General features: G+C 43.2%; 1 protein-coding gene across 5 annotated transcripts in view; it reads right to left on the bottom strand.

The window, feature by feature from the left end:
- The window catches only part of WDR20 (WD repeat domain 20), a 78,125-nt gene extending 72,244 nt beyond the window's left edge, over positions 1–5,881 (bottom strand). For 3 of the 5 annotated variants that reach the window (XM_030215422.1, XM_030215424.1, XM_030215423.1), the window contains exon 1: positions 5,594–5,860. In XM_030215422.1, coding sequence (XP_030071282.1) covers positions 5,594–5,857 — 264 coding nt within the window. In that variant the 5' untranslated portion in view covers positions 5,858–5,860. Of the gene's footprint in view, positions 1–5,593 lie in introns of all 5 variants that reach the window. The other 2 variants (XR_003943455.1, XM_030215421.1) reach the window with 1 other exon arrangement.
- Between the last annotated feature and the right edge of the window lie 13,553 nt (positions 5,882–19,434).

Here is a 19,434-nt window from a genome sequence, read left to right on the forward strand (position 1 = left end):
AATTTCTCCTTCCTTAGCGTCCCTCCGGACTGGCCCAGAATGACTGATGGGAAGTACCAGAGCAGTAATCCATGGGAGGGACCGAACAGAACCACTGTAACAAGCTCCTGACCAAAAACTGGACATCTATTCAAGAATCCAAACAACAAAAGTTGTCAGGAATCCCTGAGCACAGATGTGCCAACCTTCACCAATGGCACTGGAGAATGCTCCATTTAAAAGGAAACCTGCCTTCTCAGGAAACGAGAAAGAAAAAGTCTCTGAAACAAGACAGAACCAAATGAGCTGTCAAGTCACCAAACAAGGGCCACCTCAGACCCCTCCGGGCCTCGTCACTCTCCCTCTAATCACACAGGGACAGCTACCCCACTGTGTGCACAGACAACTTAAATTGAGGAACAGTGATCCTGAGAATCCCAGGCAATGCCTAGAGGAATAAGGACCATAAACCGGAAATATGAAAGGACAACCAGACCTTTTGATGACAGAAAGGAACTGGTCCACCTTACATCTGCATGGACCTGCAACATACACACAATCCCATCTGCAGAGGAAGCCCCCCCCCCCCCCCCCCCCCCAAAATAAAGAGAAGGGAGAGGAGAAAAAAAAAAAAAGAAAAAAGGATGAAGCAGAGCGAAAAATCTAAGATTGAAATCACGAGTGAAGAAAGAACCCCTTTAAAGATTGAAGAGAATTAACACCTCACAACATCCAAAAGACTCGTAAAGAGACCCAAGGGGAATCCTGAAAGAAGCCAGCACTGCCACCTGAAAGGGAAACAAAGGCTATTCTCCAAATTAACCATTCTGTAACAAAGAATTAATCAAAAATCTCCTGAACATCCCATGAGACCCCACAGAACAGGACCGAGCAAACCCATGACCATCACATCGATCTCTGGAATGTCCCGATATATGACAGCAGGCAAACAAGAAGAGTGATGCCCAGAAGCAAGTTTACTAACCATCACTTCCACAGAAAAAACGCCACCGTCTTAACAGGTGCCTCACCAGAGCCACACCAAAGAACATAAATGAACTGGACACGGCCATTGCACCTGGAAGAAAAGAACTATCAGCTTGAGAAAAGGAAGAAATTACCCCACAACCAGATACTGCACCACAGAACAAGGACACCCAATGCAAACTGGAACAGAACCAAACATTGAGCCTCTCCATCCACTAGACCAGCTGGCCTCACCAAAGCAAGGGAGGGCAATCAAACAGGAGACTCCCCAACTCACCAGGGAGGATAACAGCTTCTCGAGGCTACTGACTGCCAAACCTATGAGGAGAGCAGACATCTCCATCGGCAGATGCCTGATCATGCTGCACCAACAGAAGACAAGAGTAACACCGATGTTTCAATGACCGACTAACCTGGCAGCATCATTATGCTGAAAAGAAGCTGAAACTTGCAGTGCAACAGTCAAATCACTGCATTTGAGGAACCTGAGAATGTACTCCAGCTGACTCACAGTAGGCCCTGAATCAGAGATATGTTCATCCTCGATGCAGATCAGCCAAAACCAGTAGCCTAGCGGTCTAAGGAACACAACTGTGGTGACCACTCTAAAAGGAGAGGCGACATCTGGGATAGCAGGAACCCTAGAGTCAAGATAACATCCAAGCAGTAATAGACCTATAGAAACCCCTACCCCCACCAAAAACAAAACAAAACCAGAGTTCATGGGATCAGAATGTAACTTATCTGGTCTTAACCCATGTGAAAAATGATGGGCCACTAGCTGAGGAAGCCAACATGTCTCCAGATACAAGGGCAATAAGAAACTAATATAAGAAACCAACATCCGATTCTAACCCAAGAAAAAAACCACCAAAATCTCAAGAACGGCATCCTGGTAAGGTTGCAAACATTCATGAAGCCATAAGGAAACATGTAACCTGCATAAAATTTGTGACCTGGATTGGCCACTGTTGGAAACAGGATGCCGGGCTTGATGGACCTTTGCTGTCCCAGTGTGGCAATACTGATGCACTTAATGTACTTTCATGTCCCTCCTTGCTTGTCTATGTTCAACAACCTTTTGAATGAGATGTACAGCATACTCGGTGAAGGAAGGCAGTCTTAGGTGATGTAAGTCACAGCCATATTTGGCTGTGGGTTACATCACCCAGACTGCCTTCCCCTGCACCAAGTATACTGTGATCTCATTCAAGAGGACAGTCAGCACAGTCTCAGTAATATGTCCAACTCTAAATCCTGATTGGTAAGTGATGAAGGTTATCAGAATGTTCTACACGGTTAGAAACCCAGGAGAAAACTAGTTTCTCTGTAAACTTAGATTTAAAAAAAGATTGAGTCTGAGACAGTTGGAAGTAACAGAAGAATCATCAGACATGAGTTTCTTCAGTATATGGCAGACAAGAGCTCACTTCCAGGTCAGAGACCGTCCCAGCAGCCAAATTATATTAAATAAGGAATGCCAGAGGAGTAAGATCTAAGACAGGTTCTCCATAGCCCACCTTCTTGTTCTTCAGCAGTAGTATTTGCTGATTCTCTCAATGGCAAAGTAAACCTGCTCACACAAGCACATTTTTCAATTCCTGCCAATGAGAATGTACAAAAACTTTCAAGATCATTACTATGCAAGTTAAATCTTGATAGCTCAGATGCACCACCTTCTTTGGATAATTCATGTCTTATTTTCTTCCTGATTTATAACCTGCCTTTTCAAAGACAGAATTAAATTAAGTTAGTATTTATTACGGTAGGGTACACTTTTCTGTGCCTAATAAAAAGCATAACTTTTCTGGCAAGTTTCCCTGGGATTAATATTTTTTTAATGATTACTAAAGCCCTGCGCACTACGTGCTCTAATAAACTTATATCCATAAAATTATTTTTCAAAACTCTCTACAAATTATACTATATACAACTTTAAAAAAACAAACCACCATTTGTGGTCTGGCTGAGACTCCTGGCTGTTAAGGAGCCTGTTTAGTAGAAACACAGTCAAGGTGTTGCTATAGCAGGCCTTATTTTGCGGAATGTTCTGTCTATTGAACTCTGTCAACTGGATTCTTCCTTGGCTTGTCAGAAAAAGTTAAAGTACCATTTACTATTAATAAATGGATTTAGAATTTGTTGCTTATCTTGTCATTAGCAGGATATATATGATGTTTTCTTGAAAGTTATGAAATGTTTTTGTTGATTTTATGTATGTTTTATTGTGATCCAACCTGAATAAAGGTGGAATATAAACTGTGAAATAAAATAGTTATTCAATGTTTAACATATTTTTGTATTGGGCTATTATGTATTAAATAATGATGTATTTATGCTTGCTCTTCTAATCTGCCATCACCACTTTGGTTTGTACTAGTTAAATAAAAACAAAACAGCTCTATTACAAACAAAAAAAAAGAATATATATCTGGAAATATTCTGTACTTCAAGTTGTGAAATACTAACAGAACTGCACATGATTCTAAAGACTGACAAGAATTCAGGGACTAAATTCAAAGAATATACTGGAATCTCGTGAACAAAAGGGATACAGAATAACAAGCCATAACTTACTATAGGTACAGGCAACCAAATTAGTTCTCTCTGAAGGCACTCATTTTTAAAGGGATTCATAACCTTATAGCATTCACTTGGTGTAAAAATGAACATTATGGAGAAGACCAACAAAGAACTAGGTACAGAATCAATAACTTAAGCAAAACATTATATTAAGAATTCATAAGAACAATACTGTTTACCCAGAGAACTCACTGGTTGAAACAAAAATAAAAAGCTAGCTTAGCAGCTCATGCAGAGGAATCTGCATTCAATTATCAAGCTCAGGCCATCTAAACTGTAGAGACACATCCAAAACCTCTACGGCAATATCAACACCTAGTGTCTGAATGTGAAGGGCAATTCTATAGCCTAGGCATTTAAATTTCTATGTTTAGAATACCAGCACTTATACGTGTATCTGCAGCACATATTTGTAAGGGGAGTGTATGCAAGGGAGCAGCATGAGTGAAACTTAGACATGACTCCCACTTATATAGGTGAATTACAGAGGTTTCCCTGCTGCATTTAGGTGCCCACACTTACGCCAGCTCTAGGGCTGGTGTAACTGTGAGCTCTTAAATGTTAGGCACGCTAATACTGGGATATGCTAGTATTGTATAACAGAAGTAGGCACTTAGATGGCTCAGAGCACCTAAATGGAGGCTCCCACTTATAGAATTTCCTCTTTAGGGCCCACAGTTGGAGGATGGTCAGGAGCAGCCCTGACACATGGACAGTGCAATGGGTGGGCTAGATAAGTTGAATTTCTGAGTGAGCTGGAAGCACAAAGAAGCAGACAAATACCATGATGTATAGAAACAAAAAAAAGTAGTAAGCTTTATAATCTTAATAAGTATTAAGATGAAAGCTTCAGAAACATTTAGCTCCCTAAGTCTCTAGAAATGACATTACCAAAAAAGATAACACAAAAGTCACGTGGACATATGCATTAATCTCACAAAAGTACACTTTGTACATGTTAGTTAATGTCCTTTAAAAACATTTTCTGGCACAGTAACAGTACCTCTTTTATACATTGTTAAGCAAGCTATCCTCTACGTTTTGTAAGGCATAATAAGCATTTTTGGACACACAAATCGGAACAAAGTTGTGTATCATATTAGCTGTGTTTTACACATCTATTCTTTAATGCTTAAGGAAATATACCAGACAGCCATTCATAAACTCCATAAACAGTGAGTGTAACTTTAGCTAACCAGTAATAAGACGGCTGAGGGAAGATATGATTGAGGGCTACAAAATCCTAAGTGGTGTAGAACGAGAAGAAGTAAATTTTTACTCATTCCAAAAGTACAATGACTAGGGACACTCAAGGAAGTTACATGGAAATGCTTTAAAAACAAATAGGAGGCAATATTTTTTCACTCACAACGAATAAGTTAAGCTCTGGAACTTTTTGCCGGAGGATGTGATAACAGCGGTTAGAGTATCTGGGTTTAAAAAAGGTTTGGACAAATTCCTGGAGGAAAAGTCCATAGTCTGCTATTGAAACACATGAGAAGCAACTGCTTGCCCTGGGATTTGTAGTATGGAGTGTTGCCATGATTTAGGTTTCTGCCAGGTACTTGTGACCTGGCTTGGCCACTGTTTGGAAAACAGGATACTGGGCTAGATGGACAACTGGTCTGACCCAGTATGGCTACTCTTATGTTCTAAGCAGAAGAACGTAAGTTAGTACAATCTTAAACACGTTTATCAAGAAAAAAACTGAATACCACCCAGTTCAATAGATAACACAAGACTTTACAAACATGTTATAACGTCTATATACCTAGCCAAATATCAAAGCCTAAACTTACAATAAATTACAGCCTCAACTTCTTCCTCATCTTCTATAAGTAAAACAGCATTGCTCTCTTCAAACCCATAAACAGAAGGGCGTTGAAGCCATATGCCATTGCCAGCTGCAGGTGAACCAGGCCCACCTTCAACATGCATGCAAATAAGGAGCCAAGGAAACATAAAGGAAGGCAAAAACATGCCAATAAAGGCAGGAAAACAAATCTAAGCTAGAAGCCAGATACGAAATAAGAACCCTAAATACCTTTTTGACGCTCTTGTAAATGTAGAAATAGAGCTCCCGGCCCACATTGAAGCAAATTCTATCCCCGTTACCAGACTGGTCATTCACGTTCACAAATGAGACTTTCACCGGGTTGGAACCCTGGGAATTAAAAGGTACTCTATTAGGGCGGCTGTATTCGGAGTGCGTAAGAAGTTTATAAAGACCTTCCCGGGTAGTGAACTGTGTTTTAATTTCGTTCATCTCTTTCCCTCCTCCCTCCGCCGCCATCTTGGAAAGTAGCATTCATCCTGCCGTGTACCCGGATCTAGCATACTACGCATGCGTATTCCTCAACTCACTTTCAGATTTTTGTTACTATCGCTTTTTTTTCTCTTTCCGCAGGCGTATACAATTTACGACGTCAGGAGGCTTGTTTACTGGTGGAGTGCGCATGCGTACTAGCTGTTCATCTCGGAGTTTTGTTTTCGGACGGTGGTTGGGGAGAATTTTTAGGTATGTTTCTCTGTTAGATATTTATTATACATGTAAAGCCCCTAGAGTGGGGGAACGTTTAGGGAAGGAGAGGACCAAACAGCGGCAGTGGAAACGAGGGGTTCAAATTTCGTGGCCAACTCTGGTATTGAACTCACATCCCAGAGCATCGTGTGAACTTTTAAAGGTGTTATTTGTATTCTTTGCCTCTGCTCAGTGAAATCAGTATAGCACGTCCTATACTGCAGCATAATAGGGATGTCAGAAATCCAGGACTGACTTGAAAGCTCCCTCCTGGAAATGGGCAATGAAGAAAATGAATGGCGGGGTTGCCCAGGTACTGTTAAGTACAAGCATTGCTCTTCTGAGACAGGCCAAAGGTCCAATACGCTCACTATCCTGTTTCCAACAGTGGACCAATCCAGGCCACAAGTACCAGAAAATATCTCAAAAACGTAAAACAGATTTTTTTTGTTGTTGTTGCTTGCCCCAGGAATAAGCAGTGGATTTTCTCAAGTTCATCTTAATGGTTTATGGACTTTAGGAACTTTCCCCGAACATTTTTTAAAACCCTGCTATGCTAACCACTTTTATCATGTTCTCTGGCAAGGAATTCCAGAGCTTAATTACGTATTGTGTGAAGCAATATTTTCTTTGATGTGTTTTAAATGTAATACTTAGTAGCTTTGTTGCATGTCCCTTAGTCCTTGTATTTTGGGAAAGAGTAAATAAGCAATCCGTGTCTACCACTCTACTCAAGATTTTATAGACCTATATCATAAGTCCACTCAATTATGAACGCACACCCTCTATAACTACCTTAACAACTCTCGTCCTTCTTCCCTCTCCCCATCCTTAATCGCTACACATAACTAACTGTATCTGATATCCAGCTATGACAATGTTATCAAATCTATGTAAGCCACATTGAGCCTGCAAATAGGTGGGGGAATGTGGGATACAAATGCAATAAATAATAATAATAGTACATAAGTGTTGCCATACTGGGACAGACCAAAGGTCCATCAAGCCCAGCATCTTCCATCCAACAGTGGCCAATCCAGGTTACAAGTACCTGGCAAGATCTCAAAACAGTACTGTACATTTTATACTGCTTATCCTAGAAATAAGCAGTGGATTTTCCCCATGTCCATTTTAATAATGGCTTATGGACTTTTCTTTTAGGAAGCTAGCCAAACCTTTTTAAACCCTGCTAAGCTAACTGCTTTTACCACATTCTCTGGCAACAAATTCTAGAGTTTAATTACATGTTGAGTGAAGAAATATTTTCTCAGATTTGTTTTAAATGTTAATGTACTACTTTGTAGCTTCATTGCATGCCCCCTAGTCCTAGTATTTTTGGAAAGAGTAAACAAGCGATTCACATCTACCCATTCCACTCCACTCATTATTTTATAGACCTCTAGCATATCTCCCCTCAGTCGTATTTTCTCCGAGCTGCAGAGCCCTAGCTGCTTTAGCTTTTCCTCATAGTCATCCTATCCCCTTTATCATTTCCGTCGCCCTTCTCTGTACTTTTTCTAATTCCACTATATCTTTTTTGAGATGCGGTAACTACAATTGCACACAGTATTTGAGTTGCAGTCGCACCATGGACTGATACAAAGGCATTATAATGCCCTTATTTTTGTTTTCCATTCCTTTCCTAATAATACCTAACATTCTATTTGCTTTCTTAGCTGCTGCTGCACACTGAGCAAAGGGTTTCAACGTATTATCATCGATTGCTCCTAGATCCCTCCATCGCTGGAAGTCCTCTCACAGCACCTCTTCTGTTTTGCATCTTATTATTATGCAAATACCATAATTTGATTTGCAATGATATACCACAATTCAAATTAAGGCCAAAAAAAAAAAAAAAGCACAGTAAAATAAGTAAAATAACCCCAGCTTTTTGCAGGTTATTTCACTGCCCAGGAGCATCAGGCTGCAAAGCCACCGCCCAATGCTCTCTGGCCAGCAGAGCAGAGTCGCCCTGACCCACCGACCACCCCCCAAAGACCATACATGCCCTCAGTTCAAGCCATACTTATCCATATAAGGAAAAATGACACCTAGTGGTAATCACGTGAGACTACCACTGCAGGCGCCGTTTTGCATCTAGCGCTGAACTGGGCAGGAGTGAATGAACATTGCTCCTGTCTGAAGACCACTCTGGACCACCAGTGGTTATAAAGGTAGCCCTTTTAAAGGGTTGAAGGCTGGGAAGTGGGAGGTGGGACAGGGCTTGAGCTGGTGGGGCATGTATGACCTGTGTTAAGCCTGTAAGCCAGGGGGACCCCGCTCTGCAGGCTCAGGAGCATCATGCTGCAGCTCTTTGGCCCAATGTTCCAAACCACTGGAATAACAGATACATCTATTTAATAAAGCAATGTATCCCCCATACCCAGAACAATGTTGTTTATTAAATAACATTTTTTAAAAACTTTTTTTGAAATTTCAGATAAGAACATAAGAGTAGCCATACTGGGTCAGACCAATGGTCCATCTAGCCCAGTATCTTGCTTCCAACAATGGCCAAACCAGGTCACAGGTACCTGGCAGATAAGTAGACGCCAATCACATCCATGCTGGTAACATAGTCCATGAAGAAATGATGGAAAAGGAATATAAGGTATTAAATATTCACAAATACCCCTATCATATTTTCCCTTCTTCAAGCCAAGGAGCCCTCTTTAGCCCTTTCCTCATAATGAGGTCCTCCCATCCTCTTTTTTTCATTTCAGTCGCCTTTCTCTGTACCTTCTAATTCTATAACTTTTTTTGAGATGCGGTGACCAGAATTGCACAAAAATATTCAAAGTGTGGTATGATACAAAGGCATTATAATATTCTCAGTTCTCCATTCCTTTCCTAATAATTCCTAACAATTCTATTTGCCTTTTTTAGCTTCTGTTGCACAATAAGCAGAACAGTCCAGTCCCCAGCGTGAAGGGTCAAAGAGTGTGCCCCTTCACTCCCTCCATAACCACCACAACACCCTGATGGAAAGACATGGTAGCCAAACAACTTACTGACTATATACACAAATTCTCAATATTACATGAATCTCAATCAGGATTTCGCCCACTTAGTGGCTTACCTAGGGTAGTGACACACCGGCGGACCCGGTCATTTTTTAACCACCCCCCTCCAAAACCCAGTACTAGGCATACCAAGAATACAAAACACTCCAGGACCTATAGAGCAAGTCTACCATACCATAAGCAGTCATTTCTACGAGTCACACAAGGAAAAAGAAAGCATCTTAAACACTACAGTGAGCACTAGAACATCAATTCACCTATTGTAAAACGAAACCAGACAGAATAGTACAGATTGTCAATCCTGCACAGTCAATGCCAACTGAAAGTCATGTCTTTTTCACAAACACAGATACACCCTAATCCACTATAGAACAAGTAATCATAAACTTTCTATTTAGACAAAAATTAAACTGAACCCCCAAGATGCCAGACTCTGCATACAATGCAACACCACAGAAACAGAAAATGTCCCCTAGTTCTGTGCAAAATATAAAGACAGCAGATGTAAATTTGAAAAAAACTAACAAATACCAATCACCACTTTACAAATTAACAAATAGAAATAAAACAAATATAGAAAATAAAATACCATTTTATTGGACTAATACATTTAGCTGTCAGAGGCCAAAACCTTCTTCCTCAGGTCAATACAGTATAGTGTGTTACAGTGTCCTAACCTGACCTGAGGAAGGGGGTTTTATTCTCCGAAAGTTAGTCAAAATTTATTAAAATTAGTCCAATAAAAAGATTACCTTATTTACATGTTCTATTATAAACATTTATTTACACAGCTACAATACTACTTTATCCTAAAGCAAAAAAAAATATATATATATATATTTTATTTACAGTTTGTTGTCTCTGGTTTCTGCTTTCCTCATCTTCTTTTCACTGTCTTCCTTCCATCCAGCATCTGTCTTCGTTCTTTCTTTGCCATCCAGTGTCTGCCCTCTCTGCTGTCCCCTGCATCCAGTGTCTGCCCTCTCTCCCTGCCCTTTCCATTCACTGTCTGCCCTCTCTCTCTCTCCCCCTTCCATTCACTGCCCTCCCTCTCCCCCCCCATCCATCCAGGGTCTGCCCTCCCCTCTCCCCCCATCCATCCAGGGTCTGCCCTCCCTATCCCCCCATCCATCCATCCATCGTCTGTCCCCTCTCTCTCTGCCCCTTTTTTCAGCCCCCAGTTCCAGCCCTCTTATCCCACCTGCCTCTAGTTCTAGCCCCAGCCCACATCTCCCACTTGCCCCCCCCTTTTCAGCCCCACTATCCCACCAGTCCGCAGTTTCAGCCCCAGCCCTTTTCTCTCACCAGTCCTGAGCTTCAGCCCCAGCCACTTCTCCTTGTCCCCTTTTCAGCCCCCAGTTCCAGTACTAGCCCCCTTATCCCACCTACCCTCCTTTTCAGCCCCCAGTTCCAGCTCCCTTCATCCACATGCCTTGCATTAGGGACCCCTTTTCAGCCCCAGACCCATTTTCCCACCAGCTCCAGGCATGGCTCCCATTTTCTCGCATGGCCCTTTCCCCACCCCCCTTCTCCCCACCCATCCCCTTCTCCCCTCTTCTCCCATCTGAGATCCCCCTCCCCACCCTAGTCCCCTTATCCCCTCTTCTCCCATCTGAGACCCCCTCCCCACCCCAGTCCCCTTCTCCCATCTAAGACCCCCCTCCCCGGCAATCCCCTCCCATCTGAGACCCCCCACCCCCCCTTTTCCCCACCTCAGTCCCCCCTTCTTCCCTCTTCTCCCATCTGAGACCCCCTCCCCACATCCCCTTCTCCCATCTGAGACCCCCAGTCCCCTTCTCCCCTCGTCTCCCATCTGAGATCCGCCCACCCCCCTTTTCCCATCTGAGATTCCCCTCCCCAGTCCCCTTCTCCCCTCTTCTCCCATCTGAGGCCCCCCCTCCCCAGATCCCCTTCTCCCCCTCTTCTCCCATCTGAGGCCCCCCCCCCCCACCCCAGTCCCCTTCTCCAATCTGAGGCCCCCCTCCCCAGTCCCCTTCTCCCATTTGAAAACCCCCTCCCCAGTCCTCCTCTCTCATCTAAGCCCCCCCCCCCAACTCGACCCACCTACCACCTTCGTGGAGAGACGACAGCCTCCTGCCTCCATCCTGCTGTGCCTTTAAAGAAAAATTTGAAAAGCGGCATGGCAGGCATGCTTCGCGTCTGCCCTGCCTGCTTGTAAAAGAAAGCAGCAAATCTCCTTGTCGACATCGCGACGTTGCGTCGGGTCTTCCCTCACTGTGAGGGAAGACCCGACGCATCGTTGCGACGCCAACTAGATTTGCCACTTTCTTTTACAAGCAGGCAGGGCAGACGCGAAGCATGCCTGCCATGCCGCTTTTCAGATTTTTCTTTAAGGCACAGGATGGAGGCAGGAGACGAGGGCTGCCTGCAGTCTGCAGCGCCGACGGAGCATCCCCCCACCCACTGACACCCGGGGCGGACCGCCCCCACCGCCCCCCCCCTTGGTACGCCACTGCGCCCACTACACAGCACAGAAACAGTACTACTCACTCTTCTAGCCAAATTCAAGCAGGAAATAGCAACAGGCAAAAACATCCTCCTCCTCCAATTCGACTTGTGTAGTGCGTTCGACATGGTAAACCACAATCTACTATAATAAAACGCAGCCTCAACGTTCTGAGGACACTGACGTCACTGAAGTCACTCACACACCGGTTTGTGGTTTCATGGTGGTGAAGCCACAACATCTTCATGCCCCGCCCTCGCGTCACACATGATGACGTCGAGGGCGGAACACGAAAACAAATTAACGCACGGGGAGCAGTACTCCTCCCCTTCCAACAAATCCCAGCCACCGCCGACGTGCACATGAACCCGGCCCCTTTCACCACATAGCCCCATCCCTTACAACTTACCGCCCCGCCCACGGTAGCACACGCTTAACCTCACCAACCTCCCTCCCCCCCTGTCACCTCCCCTCCCCTTACGCGTGTCTCCCTGGTGGTCTAGAGGTACCTGTTCCGTCGGCCCAGGAAAGAAAGAGCCCCCTCTTTCCTCCCATAGCGGTGTCTTCCTTGCTGCATCGTGTGGGAGTCCGGCTCTCGGCGTTTGAAAATGGCCGCCGAGAGTTCAGCTGCCTCGCGAGACTTCAACTCTCGGCGGCCATTTTGAAACGCCGAGAGCCGGACTCCCACACGATGCAAGCTACCACCACCGCTACGGGCAGGAAAGAGGGGGCTCTTTCTTTCCTGCCCCGACCGAACAGGTACCGTAAGGGGAGGGGAAGGGAGTCCCGTGCCCGCTAGCGCTCGTTTCTTCGGCGCCAGAAACAGGCCATTTTTACTAGTATACTACTAAGACTCCTAGATAAGTTCGGGATTGGTGGTAACATACTTAGCTGGATCAATGGTTTCCTAACCACAAGAACATACCAAGTAAAATCAAAATCAACCATATCATCACCGTGGAAAGCAGACTGCGGAGTACCACAAGTATCACCGCTATCACCAATTCTCTTCAACCTAATGATGAGTCCTTTAGCCAAGACCCTAGCCAACCAAGGCCTGAACCCTTTCATATATGCTGACGACGTCATCATATACATCCCTTACAAATCTAAACTGACAAATCACCAATGAAATCGAGAGCAGCTTGAACACCATGGACTCCTGGGCAAACACATTTCAACTAAAACTAAACAGAAAAAACTGACTGTCTCTTTGTCTTATCCCAACATAACGCGGACAACTCTACATTTATCAACACCCCAGATCACACCCTCCCTATCTCAGACAGCCTGAAAATCCTTGGCGTTATAATAGACCGCAACCTAACACTAGAGAAACAAGTGACATCCACAACTAAGAAAATGTTTTACTCAATGTGGAAACTTAAACGCGTGAAACAATTCTTCCCGAGGAATACTTTTCGCAACCTGATCCACTCAATGGTATTAAGTCACATGGACTACTGCAATGGAATCTATGCGGGATGCAAAGAACAAACATTAAAGAAACTCCAGACCGCCCAGAACACGGCTGCCAGACTTATCTTCGGAAAAACTCGATTTGATAGCGCAAAACCTCTCTGCAAAAAACTACACTGGCTGCCAATCAAAGAACGTATTGCTTTCAAAATCTGCACAATGGTCCATAAAATTATCTACGGTGAAGTCCTGGGATACATGATAGACCTGATTGACCTATCAACCAGAAATACTTCAAAATCAACACGAACGTACCTAAACCTGTACTACACAAGCTGCAAAGGACTCAAATACAAGTCAACTTATGCATCCAATTTTTTCTACATAAGCACACACGTGGAATGCATGTCCAAAAGCCTTAAAAACTATATACGACCACCTACACTTCCAGAGAACACTAAAAACGTATTTGTTCAAAAAGGCATACCCTACCACCTCAACATAAATGCCTGACTGCTGCAACACAATCAAAACCATAATACAGAATGAACACATTAAAACCAAAATAACCTTATCCTATCTCATGTGGCAATACCACATGAACCTTTTCTTATCTCCACATCACACTGTATTTGTTTACACCAGAGTCTGCAACCGCACCTCCGGTACTATGTAAGCCACATTGAGCCTGCAAATAGGTGGGAAAATGTGGGACACAAATGCATTAAATAAATAAATAAAGTATGGTCCTTTCCACCTTCATGTGCATACACACTCATTCACTATAATTCCCTTCTCCCACATACTTGATGTACTTTATAACTAATTATGCAGTATTTTATAACTATTATACAGTATTCTTATGAATTATGTACTTCATGTCTTATATATTATGTGCTTTGTTCCTTATCCTATGAAATAGCAGAATATCAAATGAATATTAAATAACATTAATACCCCATACCCATAAGACCCACACTAAACATATACTCCCCCAAGCACACCCCCTACACAGATACCTCCTTTCCTTACACATTAAAGGCAATTCTTTAACAAGTTGCTTACATTTATGCACAACCTCTGTGCCTAAATGTACCGAATACTGACATTTGGCCATAAGTGTAAGCTTACCCATAAAAATGTCATTTAAGTGCCTAAGTGGTATTCTACAAATAAGCACTCAAATGGCATGGCATGTATTTGTAAGGGGATGTCACATGGGCAGAGCATGGATTGGCCATAGGTGGAGAACAACTTACAGAATACTTAGTTATTCATGTGCCTACTGCATGTAAGCACCCCCATTTACACCAGGTCTATGGCAAGTGTAAATGGGAGCACTTAAATGTACACTAATATTGGGCTCCTAAATGTAATTGGTATTCAGTAAGGGCACTTGGAGGCTCATTTTCAAAGCACTTAGCCTCCCAAAGTTCCATAGAAACCTATGGAACTTAGCCTCCCAAAGTGCTTTGAAAATATGCCTCTTCGGCACCCAAGTGTGCATACAGAATAGGCTTTCACACTGTATTACTAAGGCACCTAGGTGGAGGTACCTTGTTGTAGAATTGCCCCCATAGAGCTAGAGTAATTGTGCACCTGAGTGCCCATGATACATGTGTAACCTATAGTAATCTATATGTTAAAACATTTAAGTGTGAGTCCTGTTCATGTTTTGCCCAGAGTCCACCCATGTGTCTGCTAGAGGTGTGCATGGGGATGCAGTCAACATGAAACCTGTGGAAATCCATGGGGATGGGAGGAAATGGGATCAAAAATGAATGGGGATAGGAGGGGATAGATTGGAAGTGAATGAGGATGGGGAGAGTGTGGGGACCACATTATGTCCCCGTGCACACCTTGACTTTGAAAATTGACACCAACACTTCAGCTAAGAACAATAACAAGAAAAAGGAGCTCACCTTGATGAAAACTGGTACATGTGTTCAGCAGTTTTGGCATGGAGAGAGACCACTGATAAACCAGTGAGAATATCTGTCAATTTCTTTTGAGCATTTTCGCAGAGTATAATCTCCACTCATCTATATGCCCGATAATGCAGCTAATACGAAAGCAATAATTTGAAATAAGGTCTGGATGGGTTGTTCAGGTCATAATCTCATTCTCGTACTCTCTCATGGACTCCCATCCATCAAAAACTGAAGTTGATCCTAATGACTTCCCCGGTGAGGTAAGTGGACTTATAACATTGTGCAAGGAGGTGGTTATATTCACCAAGCGAACAAAAGTCAACTGTTCGTAGAACAAAATGCTCAAGCAATGCATGTCAACTTGGTGGAACAGCATTCTACTGATATTGAAACCTGTGGCAGAGGATATGGAGGATCTGTGTGCAATTGCCACTAAACCAGGTGCAAACAAGTCAGTTCCTGACCAAATTGCAGTTGATGACTCCTTGCTGGCAGATGTTGATATGGCGTTGGAACCATTTGATAGCTACAAAAGAACTAACGACAAAATATCAGTTGAAATGGCATGTGACAGTTTATTTAGATTTGATATACCACCCTTCACAGTTCCATCAGAGTGGTGTACAATAACCAATTAAAACCAGCAGGAAAGGAACTACAAATTACATAGAAAAGAGGAGAGAGAGTGGGAAAAATGGACTGATTAATTCTTCAAACTAAGTAAAACAAAATAAAATTAGGTAGGCTGTAGCGCTGAGCCAGGATTGCTGGAGGGGGTAACTAAAGGAAAGGCTAGTTTGAATAAATGGGCTTTCAACAGGGACTTGAAAAGGCAAAAGGACTGTTGGAGCAGAGGGCTAAAGGGAAAGCATTTCATAGAGATGGGACCAGATAAAAGAAAGCAGAGTGGCGGGTAGATTCTAAGTAAAAAAGATGAAGTGCGGGGATAGAAAGGCAAGAGGCAGAAAGGGAATGGAGAAGGGATGTAGGGAGAGATAAGAGTAGTAAGGTAGGTAGGAGAGTCTAAGTGAAGAACCTTAAAAAACAGAATAAGAAGCTTGAATTAAATATGATAGAAAATGGGGAAACCAGATAGCTATATGATAGCTTCCTTAAAGAATCATCTTGTAAATCACCTTGATCGCTATATTACAGTTACAGAGACACACTTGGCAGCAACATTGCAGGATCTATAGCTGAAGAATCATTTAGATCTGACAGTCGAAGGGTGGAACAGTGCTTTATAAACAGACTGCGAACACTGACAACTGAGGTGCAGCTGTGGAAGAGGTCCAATAGGGGACCAAGGAAAAGTGGAGAATTTGTGTCAGTGGGATCCAGTAGGAGACTAAGGAGAAATGGAGTCATATAAAGAAGAATTATTAAATTCTTCTTTTGATGATAGCTGCAACCTTGGAGGGAACAAGCTGTGTTATCTGTAATTGCTGAACCAGAATGTACTATACAGGACCTTGAGAAATTAGACATAAGGGAGGAAATATCTGTGTAGTCTGGCCAAAGAAAAGGTGTGCTGTAAATGTTACAAGCAATGTGTGAGAAAGAGAGAAGTACATTTTGCGCCAAATTTGTGATGTATAGAATGTGCAGTTATGTTTGATTATTGCTAATAAAAAAACAGAGCTTAGAAGAGAAATCAGTCAGTTGCACATGGCTGCTCAGTTTCTGCAGCTATGACACTGACCTCCCTAAAGCTTTAGCTAACTTGCAAATACATTTGGTAGTGGTATGTCTTATTCCCTCGTACACACCTACGGCTCGACAGAAGAGACGAGGATACACATATTGGGGAACTGGACCACCAACATAATGTCCAAAACGAATTGGGGGCAGATGATTTTTTTTTTTTTTTAGACTTGTTCAAGAGCCAGGAAGCAGCTTCAGTGACTTATGAAGTGAGTACATTCATATGGAGCTTGGACAAAGACTTCTGCTCATCGGTTACTACCTACTGGCAACAGAGGTCCCATGTGTGGCCGAAACACATGTTGCTTGCCCCCTACTTGGAACTCCTGCCACCAGCACATCATCTGAACATTATTTTTGAGTTGCAGGACAAACATTTGAGGAACGTAGAACGGAACTAAGCTCTGTCTCTGTAGTTAGTTTATTATTTTTACATAGTTTGAAATGATTGTTAAATATGCAAGAAAAACATTTAGCATGGACTGCAAGAAAACAAATTTATGCTATTGTTTTGTATTAAATTTTAACAAGTTATAGGATTCATTTTATGTTTTTTATTTATTTTTGTTTATTTATTGCATTTGTATCCCACATTTTCCCACCTCTTTGCAGGCTCAATGTGGCTTACAATATATCGTGAATAGTGGAAACATATAAGAAAGTGTACATTTAGTAAAATAGAAGGTCTTGGGTAACATGATAATGATAAAACATAATAGTAGATTAACAAGCAAAAAGGCAGTTCTGAATGTATGTTTATATTTGTTGGTCTTTGTGGTATGCTTTGCTAAAGAGATGGGTCTTCAGTATTTTGTGTAAGTTAGTTAGTTCATATATCGTTTTTAAGTTGCACAGCAGCGCGTTCCAGAATTGTGTGCTCAGGTAGGAAAAGGTTGACGCATGCGTTAGTTTGTATTTTAGACCTTTACAGTTGGGGAAGTGAAGATTAAGGAATGTGCGGGATGATTTTTTAGCATTCCTGGGTAGTAAGTCTGTCAGGTCTGACATGTAGGCTGGGGCGTCTCCGTGGATGATTTTGTGAACTAGGGTAATGTACAATATCTTTTAATGCAGATTAGGTACAGGGATAGTGAAGCGACGGCACCAATATGATAGTAATGGCGTGGAGCTGGAAAAGAATTCACTGGGGATAGTAAGCAGATTGTATCAATATGATGGGAATGGGTGGGGGGACGGAATAGAATTGACAGGGGATGGATGGGGACCAGATTATGTCCCTGTGCACACCTCTAGTGCATGCCCACCTGTAAAATATGCGCAATGAATGATATGCACATATTTACGGAATAGTTCATAGATGCATATCTGACGTATTCTCATATGTGCACACATACCTGCATATATTCTAGTATTCTGAACATTTACTGGCATATAAATGTTAGTGCTTCATTGAATTGCCCCCATACTCCAAATATACCACTTATGGTACGCTGAATTTGCTGTTCAATTTGTCAGCCATTCTCTTTGGATTTTTAACTGTGTCTTCCTTAGCGTCCCTCCAGACCGACCCAGAATGTGACTGATGGGCTGTGCACGCCTTCCAGCAGGTGGAGACTGAGAACTCTGACACTAGGGATAGCTAGAGACAGATCCAATATTCTCAGTCTCCAGCAGGTGGAAGGTGGTGTGCCCTTCAGTCTCATTCCTTGCTATTTCTCTCTTTTTCCTTTTTTGTTCTTTCTGTTTTGGTTTGAGGATTAGCAGAGGATAACTCTGTGGATCCAGGGTATTGCCTGTTGTTGGAGGCTGAGGCCCGTGGGGGTCTCTAGCAGCCTTGGGAGTGTCACACTCAGGTGGCCGGGTCCTTCCCCTCATGTCCTCCCTAGCATCGGAGTGATGCCCTGTTATTAATTGGCTATGTCTCAGTCTCTTCAGGGGAAGAGCTGTGTAGACAGGGAGAGGCTACCGCTAAAAAAAAAAAAAAAAAAAGGAAGCGATCAGCTGTTGCTTAGGTGCAAGAAAGCAAGGCAGCTCCCTTTCTCATTTCATTGTGGCTGGCCTGCCCTTTTCTTTTTGCTGCTTTCTGCGAGGCATTGTTTAAAAAAAAAAGCCAGTTCCCAGCATCATGGCAGAGAAAGTCCGGTGCTGTTCTGTGTGTCAGTGGCAGGGCCTGGGAGTGAGCGGTTGCTGTAAGTATTGCACTGCAGTGGGTATCTTGTTGGAGGTAGGTGTGGCTGCTTTTAAGTCGTTGCTGCCAGTGTCGGGGGGGGGGGGGGTCCCATTCGTGTGTTTCAAGAGATGTACAGTCGGCTCCGGTTTTGGCAGGAAATGCCGCTGTCTTGTCTCCTCTGTCAGTCTTGGCATCCCAGCCTGCTTCTTTGCCAGTGCCTCTAGCTTTGCTGCCTGCAGCGAGTGTTATGAAGGCAGCGTTTGAACAGGGGGTTTCCTCCTGAATTCATCCTGCAGAATTATCAGGTCTTTCTGCTTCACAAATCTAACCCTCCTGAAGCTCCTATCAAAAGGCCTGTGGTCAGTTGATCTCTGCTAATAGACCTAGACTGTCCTGGGATCTGGAGGAGGACTTAGCCTCTGATCCAAACCAGGAGATGCCATCTCTTGAGGAGCCAGAATTTTTCAGTGAGGGGCAGTTTGCTGAAGATTTTGATCAGGTTGATTCAGGAGCTGAAGCTCTTCCCCTGGGGGAGGACCTGTCGGTGGTAAGAATATTGCATAAGGAGGATTTACAGGAGCTAATTTTGTTAGTTTCCACCACTTTGCATTTTGAGGAGCAGGAGTCCCCTGCTGTAGAGAGACGGAGGGTTGACCTTGTGAAGGGCATTCGAAGGCCAGGTAGGACCT

This window comes from Microcaecilia unicolor, chromosome 9 (genome assembly GCF_901765095.1).
Source record: "Microcaecilia unicolor chromosome 9, aMicUni1.1, whole genome shotgun sequence".
Lineage (NCBI taxonomy): Eukaryota > Metazoa > Chordata > Amphibia > Gymnophiona > Siphonopidae > Microcaecilia > Microcaecilia unicolor.